The sequence below is a fragment of the Propithecus coquereli genome, unplaced genomic scaffold (genome assembly GCF_000956105.1).
Source record: "Propithecus coquereli isolate 6110/MARCELLA unplaced genomic scaffold, Pcoq_1.0 Scaffold388, whole genome shotgun sequence".
Lineage (NCBI taxonomy): Eukaryota > Metazoa > Chordata > Mammalia > Primates > Indriidae > Propithecus > Propithecus coquereli.
Genome location: NW_012149596.1, coordinates 2,302,470 through 2,318,562, shown reverse-complemented (window position 1 = coordinate 2,318,562; position 16,093 = coordinate 2,302,470). Strand labels below are relative to the sequence as shown.

Below are 16,093 nucleotides of genomic sequence, written 5' to 3'. Positions count from 1 at the left end.
CAGGAATTTCAAGGAGGCTAAATTGGGATCACTTTACCTCCCACCTCCCACCTTCTGCCTGAGAAAGAGAAGAAAACCTAAGTCCATTGGTAGAAGACATCAGTGACAGCAAAGGGTGGGGCTCCCAGCCCCAGGGAACTGACTCAGGGCTTTCCTGAGACCACCTAAGAGTAACCCACTCTTCTCCCACACGGATCCCAGAGGTCCTCTTTCTGCATCTTGCCCCACCTTTAGTCGCCACCCAAATTTTGGGTTCTCATTCATTCAGTGAAGGCTTATCAGGCATTCACTGTGTGCCAGGCTCTGATCTGGGTTTCCCTTGGGCAAACTGATCTGGCTTAGACATGTGACAGGGCTAACCAAAATGGGAATCAGCCCCACTCCAAAGGCATCATAGCAGCGTTGGGGGTGGTATGGGATGGGGTCACCACTGGGGAGGGTCTGCCCTAGGGTCTCCTCCAAGCTCTCAGAGCAGGGGTGTCACATTTGTATCATTTGTGCTAATCAAGCCAGGACTGAAATTTGGGGGAGCCAGAATTGGAGACTAGGACTGAGAACGTAGAGTTACACTAGGCCTTGGAACGAAGGCTGGAAGTGATTGGGCTGGTGCATGGTGGGAACAGCAAGTCAGGGGCAGGGCATAGACAGCAAAGGGAGACTGTCAAGGGATGAGCTGGGAGAAGCCACTCGAGGCCAGATCATACAGAGCCTTGAATGCCAGGCCCCAAACTCTGGGATTTTTCCTATAAGCAATGGGGAGCCGTGGAAGGGATTTGACTAGGGTAGTGACATAGTTAACTTTCCATTTTAAATAGATGCTCTGACTGCTGTGCTGAAAACAGAAGGGAGGGGGAAGAGACTGGAGATGCTAAAATTGGCAGGAACGATGGTCGCCTTAGCCAGGGAAGGTGGCAGAGGAGATGGTGAGAAGTGAGTGGATTCCAGAGATGTGTAGGAAGTAAAATGAACCACTTATTGGGCCCTGTGCTATGTGCATTACAGTGATTATCTTGTTTGATCAGTACAACAACCCTACAGGTACAATTTTAAACCATATTATATGTCCAAGGTCAAACAATAATAAATATTAGAAGTGGGATTCAAATTTAAGCAGCTGGGCCAGGCACAGTGGCTCACGTCTGTAATCTCAGCACTTTGGGAGGCCGAGGTGGGAGGATTGCGTGGGCCCAGGAGTTCAAGACCAGCCTGGGTAACATGGCAAGACCTCATCTCTACAAAAACCAAAATAAAAAATTTAGCCAGGCATGGTGCCACACTCCTTACATAGTCCCAGCTACTCAGGAGGCTGAAGCGGGTGGATCACATGAGCCCCAGAGTTGGAGGCTGCAGTGAGCTATTATCACTCCACTGCACCCCAGCCTGGGAGACAGAGCAAGACCCTGTCCCAAAAAAATAAAAATAACAATAAATTTAAAAAGTACCAAATTTAGTCAGTTGAGTATCAAAACTCGTAACCCCTCCTGCGTACTGCTTCCTCTAATAAAGCAACAACTAGGAAGTATCCTTTACATATTTGTGTGAATTTGTGTGTTTAAAAAATGGGTATAGGCCGGGCGCAGTGGCTCACGCCTGTAATCCTAGCACTCTGGGAGGCCGAGGCGGGTGGATTGCTCAAGGTCAGGAGTTCGAGACCAGCCTGAGGAAGAGCGAGACCCTGTCTCTACTAAAAATAGAAAGAAATTATCTGGACAACTAAAAATATATATATAGAAAAAATTAGCCGGGCATGGTGGTGCATGCCTGTAGTCCCAGCTACTCAGGAGGCTGAGGCAGGAGGATCGCTGAAGCCCAGGAGTTTGAAGTTGCTGTGAGCTAGGCTGACGCCATGGCACTCTAGCCCAGGCAACAGAGTAAGACTCTGTCTCAAAAAAAAAAAAAAAATAGGTATACATTCAGCTGGTTCAAAGTTCTAAAGGCACGAAGGGGTATAAAGTGAAAGGTTTCACTCCCCTCCGGTAGCAAACAGTGTTACCAGGTATCTTTTATACACGTATGATGGTGTACTGATAAGGTAGCGTAGCAGCTAAGGAGTAACAGGTGCTGGAGCCAGACTTCCTGGGTTCATATCCTAGTTCCAGCACTTACCAGAGGAAAATTCCTCTCTGCGCCTTAGTTCATTCAGCTATAAAATGAAGATAGTTGCTGTGAAGATCTAAATAAGCAACATATGTGAAGTTCTCTGAAGAGTGCTTGACAGAAAACACCACAATTTAAATGTTAGTTATTTTCTCTATGATTATAATATAATCCTTCCCTTCTCTTTGTACACACTTCCCACACAGCTTGACATCTTGCATTTCTTAAGTAAATATCTTGACAATCATTCCACAGCTCCATATTATCATAATGGCAGGTGCATGGTATCAGAGTTTATTTAAACAGGCTACCAATAATGAGTACTTAGGGAATGTCCACTTTTTCCTATTATAAACAGCCCTGTAGTGTACCATCTTATACATACATCTTTCAGCACATGCATGAATCTATCTGTAAGATAAATTCCTAGAAGTGTAAATGCTGAGCCAAACAGTATATGAATTTCTTATTTTGCTAGATTTTGCCTAATTGCCCTCTACAGATGTTATACCAATTAAACTTCTACCAGCAATTTATGAGAATTTTTCTGGCCAACTTACCAATGTTTAACATTATCGAACTTTTTGATACTCACCACCCTAAAAGATGAAAACTAGTATCTTAGCAGTTTTTATATGCATTTCTCTTAGTATGAGTGAGGTCAAGCATCTTAAACCCCAACTGTATATTATCCATTGGATTTTGCAACATGGCAATCACCATTAACCTTGATGAACATGGTTTTAGTAGCATGAAGGAGGGGTAGTCCAATTAAGAGAGGACTGAGGAATAAATAGGATGTAAAGTGTAGAGTTGGAGTAGGCAAGAATTTGACCAAGAGGAAGAGAGAAATAAGGCAGATGGTTGGAGGGGGAAGGGAGGGGGCTTTAGGGTGTGCTTAAAATGCAGACTATCAAAAAGGAACCCTCAAGACCTTGCACTATGTTTAAACTGCAGGGACTCTGAGCACTGCCAATTACTAGCTTGGTGACCTTGTACAAGTCACTTAATCTCTCTGGGGACTCATTTTCCTCAAGTTCCTACCACATACGGCTGTTGTAAGGATTAAATGAGTGAACACATTTAACAAACTCAGAAAAGGGCCTGGCAAAATGTCATACTATAGGACTGAGCGGTCCTCCTTTCCCCAGACCGCTAGCTGCGTTTCCTCAGAGAATGACGTTCCCAGCACGCTTTCCCATCTCCAGCCTTCGGTCCGGAATGGCGGCGGGAGAGGCTGTGGCACAGCCCGCTGTGCGCAGGCGCGCGTGGCGGGCGAGGAGGGGGCGCGAGGGGCGGGGCCGCAGCCGCCTGGGCTGTTCCGACGACTGCGCGCCGCCCCCGCCGCGCCCCGCGCCGCCCTTGCTAGCAGGCGCCTCCCGCCCCCTGCATTGCTGATGCTGCTGCTGGCAGACATGGACGTGGTGAATCAGGTACGCGCTCCAGCACCGTGGACAGAGCCCGCCGCTCCAGGCCTTCCAGGCCCGGGTCTCTTAGACCAGCCGACTCTGAGAGGCGGTGACCAGGGTCCTGGCAGCGGAGATTTGGTCCCCGGGGCTGGGGCTGGGGGTCTGCGGCGGGCGAAGGGGAGGAAGGGGGAGGTGGAGAAAAGAAGGAGTGCGCTCTTTTGCCGCAGCGAGGGCCATTCTCACTGCCGCAGCGGGTGCCCCCAGAAGTCCAGTTCATTACTGGCGACCTGGAGGAGAGGAACAGGGGGCTGGGGTCTGGGGTGAGGGCAAGGGGGAAGGGGAGGGGAGAGTGGAAGGAAGACTTGGGGGGGACTGCAGATGAGCTGGGAAATAGAGCGACAGAAGGTGTGGGGGTGGGGAGAAAGGGCTGGCACCTGCCCCTCCCAAACAGAGACTGTACCCCGGTAGACGACCACCCCTTCTCCCAGAGCAGACCTAGGGGGATGTGGTTTTGCCTCTCCAAACCGCCCCCGGTCTCCTCTCCCCCAACACACAGCCGGTGAAGCCATGCCCCAGCCCTCCACCACCTGAATCAGTCCAGACCCTCTCCGCCATCTCACTCTTCTTTGCCACCTCATTAACTCACCCCCCCAACCAGTGCCAACCCTTCCCCGTCCCCAACACCTCAGATCCCACCGCCACCACCATCTGACCCACCGTTGCCGCTGCAGACCCTTCCCCCACCCTAACCAACCTGACTCCCGCCCTCTTATGACTCACCTTCACCACTCAAGACCCCTCCCCTACCAGGATGAACCCCAACTCCATCCTCACTGTCTCCACCCAAGCCCCTTCCCCATCTGACTCATCTTTACATTTCAGAACTTCTCCCCTTCCCTAACTAGTCCTGACCCCATCCCCATCTTCCCCTCCCCTGACCTCCTCTGCCATCTGACTCACCATCACCCCAGACCTCCCCACCAGTCCTGAATCCTGGGGGGTCTTCTCTCAGAAACCCTGGTGCTCACACCTTCCCCAAGGTGTCACTTTCTCATTCTCACCCCATCTCCCAAGATCACATGCCCATCCCCAGGGGTCATCCCCTGGCAGCCTTGCCCGTCACCTCTCTCTCTACCTCCAACAACTCCATCCCCTCCCCACTGTTTCTCTCCTCAGCTGGTGGCCGGGGGTCAGTTCCGGGTGGTCAAGGAGCCCCTTGGCTTCGTGAAGGTGCTGCAATGGGTGAGTGCGGTCTGCGCTGTTGGGGGAGAGCGCAGGGAGAGAGGGAGGTAGTGAGATCCAGAAGAGCAGGGGTGGAGCAGGGCTGGGGAGTGAAGAATGGATGAGGGGTTGAAGGGGACAGGGGAATTGGGCCCGGGGTGAGGTTTCAGGGGTCTGGGACCAGAGAACCAATAGGCTGTGGCATCACATGGGGCTGAGGGTACCCCCGTTGTGAAGTGGCAGATTGTGATGTCCTACCTCCTCTGCCGAAGGGAGAAAGGGGTGAGAGAGGTGGAGCCTGTGACCGATTGCTGGGGGGGAGATGCAAAGCCAGAGACACTCACAGACAGCGAAGGAGACAGAGAGAATGAGAGACAGGAAATGATGGAGACAGAGATGGAAATACTGAGAAAAAAAGAGATACACTGATGAGAAGAGATACAGAGACAAGAGAGAAAAGAGACAAACAGAGACAAAGATCAGGGAGTCAGAAAAAGACGCACAGAGAACAGAGATGCAAAGAGAAATAGACACAGGGAGAGAGGCAGGAAAATGGGATGGGGGAGACAGAGACAAAGAGAGAAAGAGACACTCAGAAAGAAGAAAAACCAAAACACAGAGAAAGAGAGGCACAGGGCAGACAGAGTCTGGGTAAGAGACAGAGAGACAGAGACAAACAGACCAAGAAACGGAAAGGCGCAGACATAGCGAGAGACATACACTCACACGCAGAGAGAAAAAAGAGACAGAAAGAGACACCTAGAGACTAGAGAGGCAGAGAGAGAATCAGAGACACAGAGAGACAAAGAGACATCTGAGAAAGACAAAGACATAGAGAAACAGAGATAACGAGAAAAACAGAGACACAGGGAGACACACAGAGAACAACAGAGACAGAGAAGGCAGAGAGAAACGGAGAAGGAGAGAGATCAGAGCATGGAGAGGTAGAGACAGAGAGCGACACTGAGAGAGAGAGGAACAGGAAGAGACAGCCATAGCCCTGTAATCAGCTTGTCCTTGGTCCCGATGAGCCCTGATTAGGGGGTGGGGGTGGGGACTGCTCCATCTGCTGCTGCCTGTGCTGGGCCCCCAGTCTGTCCAGAGGAGGGCACCCCCTCCCACACGCACCCAGGCTCACTGTAGCCATCCCCACCCCTGCTACCCAAGGTCTTCGCCATCTTCGCCTTCGCCACATGCGGCAGCTACAGCGGGGAGCTCCGGCTGGGTGTGGAGTGTGCCAACAAGTCCGAGAGTGACCCCAACATTGAAGTCGAATTCGAATACCCCTTCAGGTGTGCCCCCACCCTGGGCTCCCAACAGACCTGAGAGAGGCAGGGGTGGGGTGGAACCAGCCAGTACCTCCTCCCCAGTGGCCCTGCCCAGCCCCCACCTCAAGAGGCCACACCCACTCGGATGACTGTCCATGCACGGAGCACCCGCCTTGTACCCGGCACTGCTCTGGACTCTAGGGCTATGTGGTGAGCAAGATAGACATAAGCTGTCGCCCTCTGGCTTCGTTCTAGTGAAGGAAAGGGGTAGGGGACAGGCAATAAACAAGATTCAAAAGAAAAAGACATACATATGCACACACCTTAACACAGTTAAGTGCTCAATTAACGTTAGCCAGTATTACTATTTAATCCCCATTCATTCATTTATTCTATACACATTTTTTGAGCCCTTATTGTATACCAGGTACTACTCAAAGTGCTGGGGATGTAGCACTGACTAAAAGAGACCCAGCTCCCTACTCTCATGGAGCCTCCATTATAACAAATAAGTTAATAAAGAAGATCACTGCAGATGCAGAGAAATTCGAGGACGGGATCCTCATCCAGGGTTTCACGATGGAGAATAACGAGGGGGTACTGCTTAGCTATAGGGAATGATTAAACCCAATTAAACCATTCTGACATTTGTTGAGCTCACACTGTGTGCCGGGCCCTGTGCTGGGGGCTAGGGGCACCAGGGAGGAGCACAGGCTGGCACGGTCGCTACCCTCACGGAGGTGTTTACCTCCTGGGGGTGGGGAGACAGAGTCCCACGGACACAATTTCAGTAGAGGCTTCTGAGGCTCCTCCACTACTGCTTGGCCAAATAGCATAACCACTCTGGGTCCCCATTTCTTCATCTGTAAAAGAGGACAATAATAATAGCCACCTCACAGAGTTGTTGTTAGTATTAAACGAGTTAATACTTGGAAAGTGCTTAGCACTGTCCTGGCTCCTTAAGTGTTTGTCAAATAAGTAAAACAAATAAGTTTTAGGGGCTCAGGAAAGAGGTCGGGAATTGAGTTGGAAACTGGGGGGTTTCAGTGCCAAGGGAAATGTGGGATCAAGAGATCACTCAGTGGGAAGAAGGAAGAGTGGAAACAGAAGAAGGCCCAGCACAGGCTGTGAGCAATGGTAGAAAGAAGAGGAGGTGCCAGGAAAGTGTGGCCTGGGGGTAGAGGGGCAACCAGGTATCCTCGGGGTCACAGAGGCAAGGAAGAACAGTCTGCAGAAGGAGGAGTTGGCGGCATGGGATACTGCTTACGGCCTGCCTTTTGGGAATCCACAAGACCACAAAAATCTCCTTTGGATGCCGCCCCCCCCGCCCCACGCTTCCCATGCCTAGGACCTCAGGTCTAGAGGATCTGCCCTTTACCCACAAGTCTCCTAGAAAAAAATATCTTTGCCCTGGGTCTCCTTCACCAATACCCTCACTGCTCTGATGCCTCCCAAGGACCCCTCATTCCCCCTTGGACGCCCCCTCTCCCGACCCAGCCCACTAGAAACTAGAAACTCAAACCAAGATCCAACTCCTAGATCTACCGCTTATCAGCCGTATGCCTTGGGCAAGTAACTTAAGCTTGCTGAGCCTCTGTTTGTTCATCTGTACAATGGACATAACGCCTGCCTCAGAGAATTGCTGGAAGATGTTAAATGAGACAATCATGTGAAGTGCTTAGTAGGTGATAAATAAATGTAAGCCTCTTCCCTCAGGACTTTTGCTACACAAGGGCACCAGCACCATTTGCTCAGTCTCAGGATCCAGCCCCCCAGTCTGAGGCCAGAGCTCTGAGACCCCTGCTCCAGTCCTCCACACACACATTTTCTCCCTACAACTCCCTCCTCCACACCACAGGAAAGGCCTTAGTCCCAGGACACCTTCCCAGTCCTCTCTTCTCCCCTCACATACATGCTGTTCCAAAATCCCTTCTACCCTCCTTTCTTTCTGTCTGTCTTTTCCTATTTTGTAGTCACTGGGCTTTCCTCTGGTATGCACACATTTTTTTCTCTCAAGGACCTAAGTGGGGTAGGGAGAAGACCGAACATGATGTAGGGAGAAAACAAGGTTCAGATCCCAACTCCGCAATTCCCTTGCCTGCTCTGTGACTTTAGGCAAGTTAATGCACTTCTCTGAGCCTCTGTTTCCACCTCTGTACATTTCACTCAATAAACATTTCTTGAGTGCCTACTACATGCCAGGCCTACTGTTCCAGGCCCTGGGGATACAGCAGTGAACAAAACAGGAAAAAGCCCTGCCCCCTTGTAGTTATAGCAAAAATCAAGATCAAAAAGTAAAATACATGGTATATCAGATGGGGATCACTGCTACAGAGAAAAATGGAGCAAGGAAGGGGGCTAAGGAGTGCCAGGAGGGAATGGTTCAATTTAATTTAAAATAATGAGATCAGGGAAGGCCTCACTAAGAAGGTGACAGTTGAGCAAAGCTTGAAGGAGATGACAGAGAAAGACATGAAGATACTAGAGGAAGAGCATTCCTGGCAAAGGGAACAGCCAGTACAAAGGTCCTGGGGTGGCAGGATGCCTAGCAAGTTCTAGAAATAACCAAGAGGCCAGAGTGCCTGGGCTAGAGTAAGAGAAGAATAACACCTATCTCACTAGGATGTTTTGAGCAATCAATGAAATGTGACTGGTAAATAGTAGGTGCTCTGTGAATGGTTAATTCCTCCCCTTCCTGGGACCTTGTCAGAATCTGGGGGAACCTATGACTGGGCTGGGGGTGGTGGTGAGGGGCTTCTTGGGGGCTGGGCCATACCTGCCCACCTCTGTCTGCAGGCTGCACCAAGTGTACTTTGATGCACCCACCTGCCGAGGGGGCACCACCAAGGTCTTCTTAGTGGGAGACTACTCCTCGTCTGCCGAATTCTTTGTCACTGTGGCCGTGTTTGCCTTCCTCTACTCCATGGGGGCTCTGGCCACCTACATCTTCCTGCAGAACAAGTACCGAGAGAACAACAAAGGGCCCATGCTGGTGAGTCCCCACAGCCACTTGCATGCAGGGACCGTGGGGACACAGAGCCTCAGGGACACAACCACATTCACAGGCCACACCAAATCCCAGACAGACCTACATGCAGGCAGCCACCATAACAGCCACACATGTTGCTGCTGCTGCTGCTGCTGGTGCTGCTGCTGCTGCTATAAGTCCATACCACGCATCAGGGACACAGAGTCATAGAGTCACAAGGACACACTCAGCCCACACAGAATCCCAGACAGACCCACATCTGGGAACCTGCCCACTCTCACACAACTACGCAGTCTAGATCAAAGGAAGGAGCCCACAGAGGATCACTGTGACAGTCATCCATGTCATCACGTCACAGAGACACACTGATTCCTACACAGCTGTACTCACACACCCTCATCCCAGACACAATGTGACACAAATTCCCACATGCAGACGAAAGTGGAAAGACACACTACTTTCCACAGATTTGGAAACCATCCCCCAGATTTCCCCCCCAACAATCCCACCCACATATCGCAGTCACACTCCCACACCCTCTGCGTCATGTACACACACACACAAGCCCAAGCTGGGAGGGCCACCTTCAGGTGAAAGTGTTGTGGACCTCAGAGCTGAAAAGGCAGGAGAGAGACAGGCCTCTTCTGGGGCACGCCCCCCTCCCAAGAAAGCCTGTGACCCAAGGAGGCCGAGAGCCCAGCATGAAGCAGCCCACTCACAGAGCCCTGTTCCTCACCCCTGCCCACCCTAGGACTTTCTGGCCACAGCAGTCTTCGCCTTCATGTGGCTAGTTAGCTCGTCAGCATGGGCCAAGGGGCTGTCAGATGTGAAGATGGCCACGGACCCAGAGAACATTATCAAGGAGATGGGTGTCTGCCGCCAGACAGGAACCACATGCAAGGAGCTGAGGGACCCTGTGACCTCGGGGCTCAACACCTCTGTGGTAAGCCCTGGGGACCAGCTGGAGGAGGGAGGCTGAGAAACTTCCAGTCTGGCATGGGGAGTGGTGGAGAGAGAGAATGAAAGGAGAATCAGGGGAAGTCCAAGGGGGCTCCCTGGAGGAGGCATCTCAATAATGTTGAAGGATGAGATAGCAAATACTACTGTGACACCACAGACTATCCCCAAAGCGGGGAAAATGAGATCTTCTGTCTAGATTAGGTTTGGGAGACCTGGATCCCAGACCCAGCCTAGTCATGTAGAATCTCTGGCAACTCAACCCCATCTTGGGACCTCAGTTTCCTCATGTGCAAAATGAATGAATAACTTGAAATGTTTCCCCACTTGGATGCCCCCTACTGACTGGAGTCAGACCGTCTGAGCTCAAATCCCAGCTCTGCCACTTGCGAGCTCTGTGACCTGAAACTAGTCACACAGCCTCTTGGGGCTCAGTTTGAGCATGTAAACTGAAGACTAATAATGGGTCCTGCTGCAAAGTTGAGTGTTTAGCAAACTGATAACATATGAAGTATTTAGAAAATGGCACAAGGTAAGTCATATACAAGTGTTACAAATGCTAAGATTACAACTTTTTCCTGTCACTTGGTGGCTGTGAGACCTTGGGCACCTTATGCTCTCTGGGGCTCAGTTTCCTCAGCTGTAAAATGGAGATATTACTTCCTGTCCAAAAATTGAATTTTAAGTGAATAACATGTAAAGTGCTTAGAAGAGGGTGTGGCATATAGTAACAGGTATATAAAGTGTTTTATGGCCGGGCGCGGTGGCTCACGCCTGTAATCCTAGCAGTCTGGGAGTCCGAGGTGAGCGGATCGTTTGAGCTCAGGAGTTCCAGACCAGCCTGAGCAAGAGCGAGACCCCGTCTCTACTAAAAATAGAAAAAAGTTAGCCAGGCGTGGTGGCACATGCCTGTAGTCCCAGGCTGAGGCAGGAGGATCGCTTGAGCCCAGGAGTTTGAGGTTGCTGTGAGCTAGGCTGACACCACGGCACTCTAGCTCGGGCAACAGAGTGAGACACTGTCTCAAAAAAAAAAAAAAGTGTTTTATTTTATATAAGTTCCATATATTTATATTTTAATATTAAAGTATATATTTACATATTTTATGTATGTGCGCTTATACATATATTTGTATATACGTTTATGTGCATATATGCATTAGTGGTATATCTACATTTAATAAGAATGCATGTTACATTTTAGTATATATCCTAAATTTAAATTTACCATATTTTATATAAATGTAAATATAGAGATATGCAAATATATAAATACTTGTATATGTAATGCTGGTAGATCTCAACATCCCCCGGAATCTGAGTTCTAACATGCCCTCTCCCCCCAAAAGGTGATTATTCCGTACATTGACGTTCACGCACTGGAACTCAGAGGGTCTGGGTTTCAGAAACCACCACCCTCCGGGAGCCCACGGATTCATGTCCAACATGCCCGTTCCTGCACGCTTGGCCTCGATGTCCCCTGGGGCCGCCAAAGCAATGGGCGGGGGACGACAGCCAGGCCTTGTCTCCCTGCAGGTGTTCGGCTTCCTGAACCTGGTGCTCTGGGTCGGCAACCTGTGGTTCGTGTTTAAGGAGACTGGCTGGGCCGCCCCATTCCTGCGCGCGCCTCCTGGTGCCCCCGAGAAACAACCGGCACCCGGGGACGCCTATGGTGATGCGGGCTACGGGCAGGGCCCCGGCGGGTACGGGCCCCAGGACTCCTACGGGCCCCAGGGCGGCTACCAGCCCGACTACGGGCAGCCAGCCGGCGGCGGTGGCGGCGGCTACGGCCCTCAGGGCGACTATGGGCAGCAAGGCTACGGCCCGCAGGGTGCGCCCACCTCCTTCTCCAATCAGATGTAGTCTGGTGAGTGACGGGCGGGCGGTGCGGCCAAGGAGGGTACATAACAGGAGACGAGCAGGTCAATGAACCAATAAGAGTCAGGGGTGGGCAGTATGTAAGGCATTTGCTGAGCAAGTAAGGACAGAAATCCGAAGCAGCCAATAGGGAGGCAGAGCTACGTGCTAGAGCGAAAACCTAACTAATGAATGGAGAACAGGAGAGCGGTGCTTGAAGATGGGCAGAATGAAGAGCCAATGGGAGGGAGGCAGAAGTGCAGCTCTGGTGGAAGGGAGGGGAGAGAGAAGTGGGCAGAGCGACCAATGAAAGGAGGGAATAGCAGGAGGACTTGCGCAGTGATGATTCAGCAGAGCGCCGGAGCCACGGAAAGGAGGAGGAGGTGGGTCTTAGAAAATGACTGCTAAGCCAATAGACAATAAGGCCAATAGATGATGAGGGTAAACGGGCGTGGGTCTTGAAGGTCAGACGAGCTGACCAATCCGGGAGGAGGGGATAGACCTGCCACCTCTCCCCAGTCCTCCAGGTGAGGGAGGCGGTGTGGAATTTCAAAGGAGGAAAAGCGGCGGGGCGGAGCCTTGGAAAGGTTTGCCCGCCTTCTTGCTGTGCTTTAAAAGAGAGGTGAGGCCGGGCGAGGTGGCTCACGCCTGTAATCCTAGCACTCTAGGGGGCCAAGGCGGGAGGATTGCTCGAGGTCAGGAGTTCGAGACCAGCCTGAGCAAGAGCGAGACCCTGTCTCTACTAAAAATAGAAAGAAATTATCTGGACAACAAATAATATATCTAGAAAAAAAAATAAAAGAGAGGTGAGAGTCCCCTCAGATGTGAAGGGGAAGGCGGAGAGAAAAGGCAGGAGGAGAAGGCAGAGGGGCAACGTGAAAAGGGGACCGCAAAGAGGTGGCAACACGGGAGTGGAGGTAGTTTCTGGCACCGAGTTAGCAAGGATGGAGAGGGCAGAGAGTTTATTAAGCATCCCACATCTAATTCATCAAAAAATGCTGTTGGCTCTACCTTCAAAATATATCCATAATTTTCCCACTTCTCACTGTCATCTCCCCCAGACCTTTTCACAGGTCTCCACCTCCATTTCCATTCTGTCCAACTCACAGCGTCAGGAGGGATTCTGTAAAATCCTAAATTGGACCGCGGCCCTCCTGTGTTCAGAACTTTGCCGGAGTTCCCATCTCATTCCAATTAAAAGCGGAAGTCTTCACTATGCTCACAGGCCCTACCCGCCCTGCCCCTTTTTCAGCCACATTAGCCACCTCAGTATGCCAGGCACAATCCGATTTCAGGGCCTTTGTACTTGCTTTCCCCCAGGAGTTCCACACCCTCACACAGGTAACTTTACCTGGCCAGCTCCTTTCCATCCTTTCAGTCACTTACTCTGTGAGGTCTTGCCTCACAACCCTGACTAAAACAAGTCCCCCTTGTTATCTCTCTCCTAGTACCCTGTGCTTTTCTTTATCATACTCTGTAATTATTAGTTTATATGTTTATTGACTGTCTCTTCCACTAGACTAGTGGATGTGACCATGACATTCATGCTGTACATACATCACTTAGAACTCTTAATGTTAGGTAATATTTTATTGAGTAAATATTGGAAACAACATAGCATGAGACATTTTACTCTCATTTTACTCTTCGCCACTCAAAATCATGCCATGGCTTACACCTCACCCAGAGTCAAAGCTGAAGTCTCCACAGTGTGGTCCATGAGGCCCTCTGTGACCCCATTACCTACCTTTCTGACATCACCTCCTGCCACTCTCCCCCTTGCTCACTCCACTTTTTGTTTTTTTTCGTTTCACTTATTGTCACCTTTTGTTATACTCATGTGCCATGTTCATTGTGTGAAGCCTGCCTCCCCCTGCTACATGTAAGCTCCACAAAGACAGGGATCTTTGTTTTGCTCAGTAGAGTGTATCACCAATGACTGGAACAGTACCTGATAATGGACTATTATTTGGGGGGGGGAGGGGACCATGATCTCTTTCCCTAATTCAGTGGGGGCAAGATGGAGAATATCTTCCCAGTAGGGGCAGCTGGGATGAAGCTGACTCCAGGAGTGTAAGTGAAGGAAGAAGGAAGAAAAGGCATGCCAGGCAGAGGGTAAAGGCATAACAGCCCAGCCCCTTCCTGAGGGCACTGCCTGTGTCTGGACCCACTCTCCTTTCTGTGTCTTTTGTCTCTACAGGTCAGTGCAGCCCAGGAGGACCCCATGGGTGGGCAAGAGCTCAGGAGAAGGCCTGCCCCCCTTCCTACCCCTATACCCTAGGTCTCCACTCCTCAGCCAGGAGACCCTGTCTTTGCTGTTTATATATATATATATTATATTATATATAAATATCTATTTATCTGTCTGAGCCCTGCCCTCACTCCACTCCTCTCATGCACTAGGGGTCTTGAGTGGGCCCCTCTCTCACCCCTACCCCTTCCCCTACATCCCTTAGCCCCTCTCTGTGCCTAGTCCCTGTCCCCTGAGGTTAGGAGGCTCTGAAAGGGGGACAGGGAGGAGACAGACCTCGGCTGTGTGGGGAGGGTGGGTGTGACTTCAGACTCTCTCCCCTCTCTCCCTGCCCTCCTTCCAACTCTGGCCTTGGTTCTTCCAGAAATGCCTGAACAGAGGCCATTAGGGGAAATCCAACCCCAGGGTGAGAGGCAGAGATTGGGGGGACTTGGTGTAGAGTGGACAGCTTAGGACCCAAGGCGGTCTTGGAGGGGTGCTCTGGAGTGGAGGAGTCAGTATATGGGACATACCGGATCTGCAGTCTAAAGGAGAGGGGTGCCCTAGAGCATTCTGGGGTGGGGCTTGCAAGGAGACAGAGGGTATGGTTCTGGAAGGGGCAGGGCTTTAAGTGAGGGAATGGATGGGCTGCAGAGTGGCAGGTCTTGGATTATGTGTGGCTTGGAACACTCAGGAGTATTGATTCTAAAGGGAACATATCTTGAGCAGGGCAAGAAGTGGGATTCAGGAACGGGCCAAGTTTGGGATGAGATCCTGGTCAGGGTTCCAAGTGGAGTGTGGCTTAGAGTGGGGCTTGCATGAATGCTTCGGAAGGGGCAGCCCCCTCCGTTGATAAAAAGTTTTAAAGTGGGTGGGTTTGGGCAGTAGGTTGGGAGGGGGCACTTGGTTAGGAGCTTCAGGATGGGTTTGTTAGGGGTGGGGAGGAATGGCCCTGGCCAAGGCTGGGGACTGAGGCGGCCTGGGAGGAGCTAAGGGATATATCTTGGAGGGTGAGAGAAGCACAGCCCACACTCTTGCCCACCCCGTGACAAGATAGCTAGGTACTCAGAGGACAGAGCCAACGGGTCTGTGGGGCTGGCCCACCCTTCTTCCCCCCTTCCCCTGCCCCCTCCCTTCCTCCACACCCCCACCCATCCCGTGGTGGTTGGAGGCCTGGTCTGGAGTCCCTATCCTGCACCCTCTGCTGTGTCTGTGATGTCAGTAGTGCCTGTGATCATGTGTTGCCATTTTGTCTGGCTGTGGCCCCTCCCTCTCCCCTCCAGACCCCCACCTTTTCCCGCACCCTTTGGTATTGTTTGAAGACCCCCTCCCCAAGGAAGAACAAATATGATTAATTCTCCTCTCCCAAATAAACTCCTCACCATCTAGTCCACCAGGCTCTGATTTCTCAGTGTGTCTTTCTTTTGCGGGGCTGAGGGGAGAGAAGGGGGGAAGGAGGTGAGAAGATTTGCCCCCAACCTGCTGACTACCCTTAAGGCTGCTGCACCATTTCAGGCCCCTCCAACCGTGTTCTGCCCAGCGCCTTCCTCTGTGAAGCCTCGCCCATCCATCACTCTAATCAGCACGCTGATTAGCCCTGCTAGCTGTCCCAATCCTAGCCACCGGATGCCCAGTCTTTGGTTCTAATTCTGGTCCCTTAGCCACAGTCCTTCCCAGGCCCTGTGGAGCCCTCTTCTCAAACCCCCAAAGGGTCCAAATAGGACCCCTATACTTCACAGACAGACTTCACTACGCGACCCCGTCTGTATTTTTCAGACCCTGCTGTCTCTCCCCCTTGCCTTTGCCCCAACAGGAGAACCGGGACACCAGCTAGGCAGCAAGGCCTGGAGGCGGGGCGCCGAGGTGACTCCTTAGTTAACTCATTTATTCATTCTCCTTTATGCCTCCCCGGCTCTCCTCCCTGGGGCAAGGAGGGGCGGGAAGTGACTGGGATGTGTGTAATGGAGGAGGTCTCTGGTGCCCAAGATGAAAGGCCTGGCTGAGCACTGCCACCTCTGTGCCTAATTAAAGACCCTAGCCAGGCGCCTGAGTTCTGACTGTGGGCCCA

General features: G+C 51.4%; 1 protein-coding gene across 1 annotated transcript; it reads left to right on the top strand.

Moving 5' to 3' along the window:
* The first annotated feature begins 3,484 nt into the window (after nucleotides 1–3,484).
* SYP (synaptophysin) lies at nucleotides 3,485–15,416 on the top strand. Its single transcript, XM_012652354.1, has 7 exons — nucleotides 3,485–3,530; nucleotides 4,683–4,748; nucleotides 5,895–6,019; nucleotides 8,792–8,987; nucleotides 9,736–9,927; nucleotides 11,475–11,805; nucleotides 13,996–15,416. Exons 1-6 carry the CDS (start codon nucleotides 3,495–3,497, stop codon nucleotides 11,799–11,801), a joined length of 942 nt encoding a protein of 313 aa, XP_012507808.1. The 5' UTR covers nucleotides 3,485–3,494; the 3' UTR covers nucleotides 11,802–11,805; nucleotides 13,996–15,416.
* Nucleotides 15,417–16,093: the final 677 nt, after the last annotated feature.